Source organism: Humulus lupulus, chromosome 9 (assembly GCF_963169125.1).
Source record: "Humulus lupulus chromosome 9, drHumLupu1.1, whole genome shotgun sequence".
Classification (NCBI taxonomy): Eukaryota; Viridiplantae; Streptophyta; class Magnoliopsida; order Rosales; family Cannabaceae; genus Humulus; species Humulus lupulus.
The window spans coordinates 110,939,413-110,941,799 of NC_084801.1; the positions used below are offsets into that span (position 1 = coordinate 110,939,413).

A 2,387-nucleotide genomic window follows, 5' to 3' on the forward strand; every position below is an offset into this window, starting at 1 on the left:
GAGGTAGAGGAGATTGGGATTGAGGAGAATTTGGGCCAGGTGCCATATTGGTAGGTGGATTAGCAGGGGTATGCGACTGCAAATGATGGAGAATAGCAGGATGGATTTCATTGTCCAAGAAATCTAAGGAATGACGAGATGGAGTGTGGACTTTAGAAAATGGGAATTGTTGTTCGTCAAAGATGACATGGCGACATAAAATAATTTGTTGTTTAGAGATGTCAAAGCATTTATAACCCCTGTGATTAGACGGGTAACCCAAGAAAACACATGGTGTAGATCGTGATTGGAGTTTGTTAATTTTGGTAGAGGGAATAAGGGGGTAACAAAGACATCCAAAGACACGGAGGTGAGAATAGGAGGGTGTTTTCTGATATAGAATTTGAGTGGGAGATTGATAGGCGAGAGTCTTTGTGGGAAGAATGTTGAGAATATAGGTTGCCATTTGAAGTGCATGATGCCAAAAAGAGGGTGGCACTGATGATTGTGCAAGCATTGTTCGAACAATATTATTAATGGACCTTATTTTACGTTCGGCTTTACCGTTTTGAGGAGAGGTACAGGGGCAAGAGAAACGGAAATGCATCCCATGTATTGCACAGAATGAATGGAACTGATTATTATCAAATTCTCGGCCTTTATCACATTGGAAGTTTTTGATGTCTCTTTCAAATTGGGTTTTGACATAAGCACGAAAGGAGAGAAATATGTGATAAATTTGTGATTTATTTGACACAGGAAGGGTCCATAAAAATCTAGTATAGTCATCAAGAAAGAGAACATAATATCTGTGACCGGAGGAACTTAAGACTGGAGATGTCCATAAATCACTGTGCACAATATCAAATGACTGGAGATGTCCATAAAGATCGCCAGTGCTCTCACATCTCAGTAGGGGTTTCCCCGTCCGCAAGTCCTTCACACAAAATCCAAACGGATCAAATTCAACAGAGACAGAATTATCAGTAGTAAATTTTCAATCTGAAATTAAATTCTTGATAATTTGTGTAGCATGTAAAACATTATTAAGATGAAGAGAGGGTGAGGGTGTTTGAAGGTAGCGCAACCATGACCGTGAATTGGAATAGACGTACCATTACCAACAATAATAGCATGTTGCTTGCTCAAATTAAAATAGGACAAGAGATTACCGCTATTTGCCGTCATGTGGGATGTAGCACCAGTGTCCATATACCAGTTATCATCTGGTGGAGTGAGAGAGAGAGTGTGCATAGCAGCTTCAACGGTCGTTGGAGTGTATCCTGCGTCACTCGGGACTGGGCTTGCGACCAAGAAGGACTGAGCTGATGATGGGCGAGGACCAAGGACACCTTGTTGCTTGTTGGAAGGCATGCGTGGTTGCCAAGCAGTCGTCGGATATGGGCAGGGTGGGGTAGCCCACGGCTGACCCCAAGTGGGCCATTGAGGGTAGGCCCAGAACTGCAGCTGGGGGGTTGAGCGAGGTGGCTGGTGGTTCTGGTTATGGGCCTGACCACCGTGAGATTGGTGCCTGCTGCCACGGCCACCCCCATTGTTACGGTTGCCATTGTTGCGGCTGCGGTTGTTGTTATTGTTTCGCCGACCCCGATTTCCAGAATATTGAGAATGATTGTCATGGTTCTGAGAGATATTAGAGGAAGCACCATGATTAGTATTAGAAGCAACAAGTAATGCGGAATCCGTACCTTGGTCGTGGGAGGAAAGAAGCTTCTTGTTTGTTTCATCTAGAAGAAGCATTGATTTGGCCTTGGCAAAGGAGGGTAAAGGCGACATGTTTTGGACCACTGTAACAAACGTGGCATAGGATTCCGTCAGTCCACCGATAAGACGAAGAACAAGTCTATCATTCGTCACTTTAGCACCAACATTGGCTAGTTGATCAGCAATGTGTTTAAGTCGATTAGCATAGGCAGTGCAGTTGGGAAAATCACGAAGGAAGGTGTTGTTTGAATTGATTTTCAAGATGCACGGCGTGGGTGGCTTTGTTATCTTGAAACAAATCGGCCAATTTGTTCCATATTCTATCAGTATAATGCCTAAAATAACGGGGAAGATTATTTCCATATTCTATCAGTATATATTCATATTTATTTTACAAATAATCACTACCCTTTATCTAAGCTAAACTATATACTCTGTTTCAATTATTTGTATTTGTTGTGTTTACTACTTGATCATTATATTTATGTCTATTTTTAGTCATATTGGTTTCAATTTGATAGAATACATGTATTTCAATCTTAAAGCTTTAAATTCATGATGTTAATGCCTTCCTTATGTTTTATATTTGTTCTTTTTCTTTTTGTCACATATTCTTTTGTATTAGTCGCACTCTTATTTTTTTCCCTTAGCTTTAGTCCTTTATCTAGTTTATTTTGTTTCATCTT

General features: G+C 40.9%; 1 protein-coding gene across 1 annotated transcript; it reads right to left on the bottom strand.

The window, feature by feature from the left end:
- Positions 1 to 881: 881 nt before the first annotated feature.
- On the bottom strand, positions 882 to 2,064 carry LOC133799936 (uncharacterized). The gene is made up of 2 exons (XM_062237924.1): positions 1,095 to 2,064; positions 882 to 916 (listed from the first exon to the last, which is right to left on the bottom strand). The coding sequence occupies exons 1-2, from the start codon at positions 2,062 to 2,064 to the stop codon at positions 882 to 884; spliced, it is 1,005 nt and encodes a 334-aa protein (XP_062093908.1).
- Positions 2,065 to 2,387: the final 323 nt, after the last annotated feature.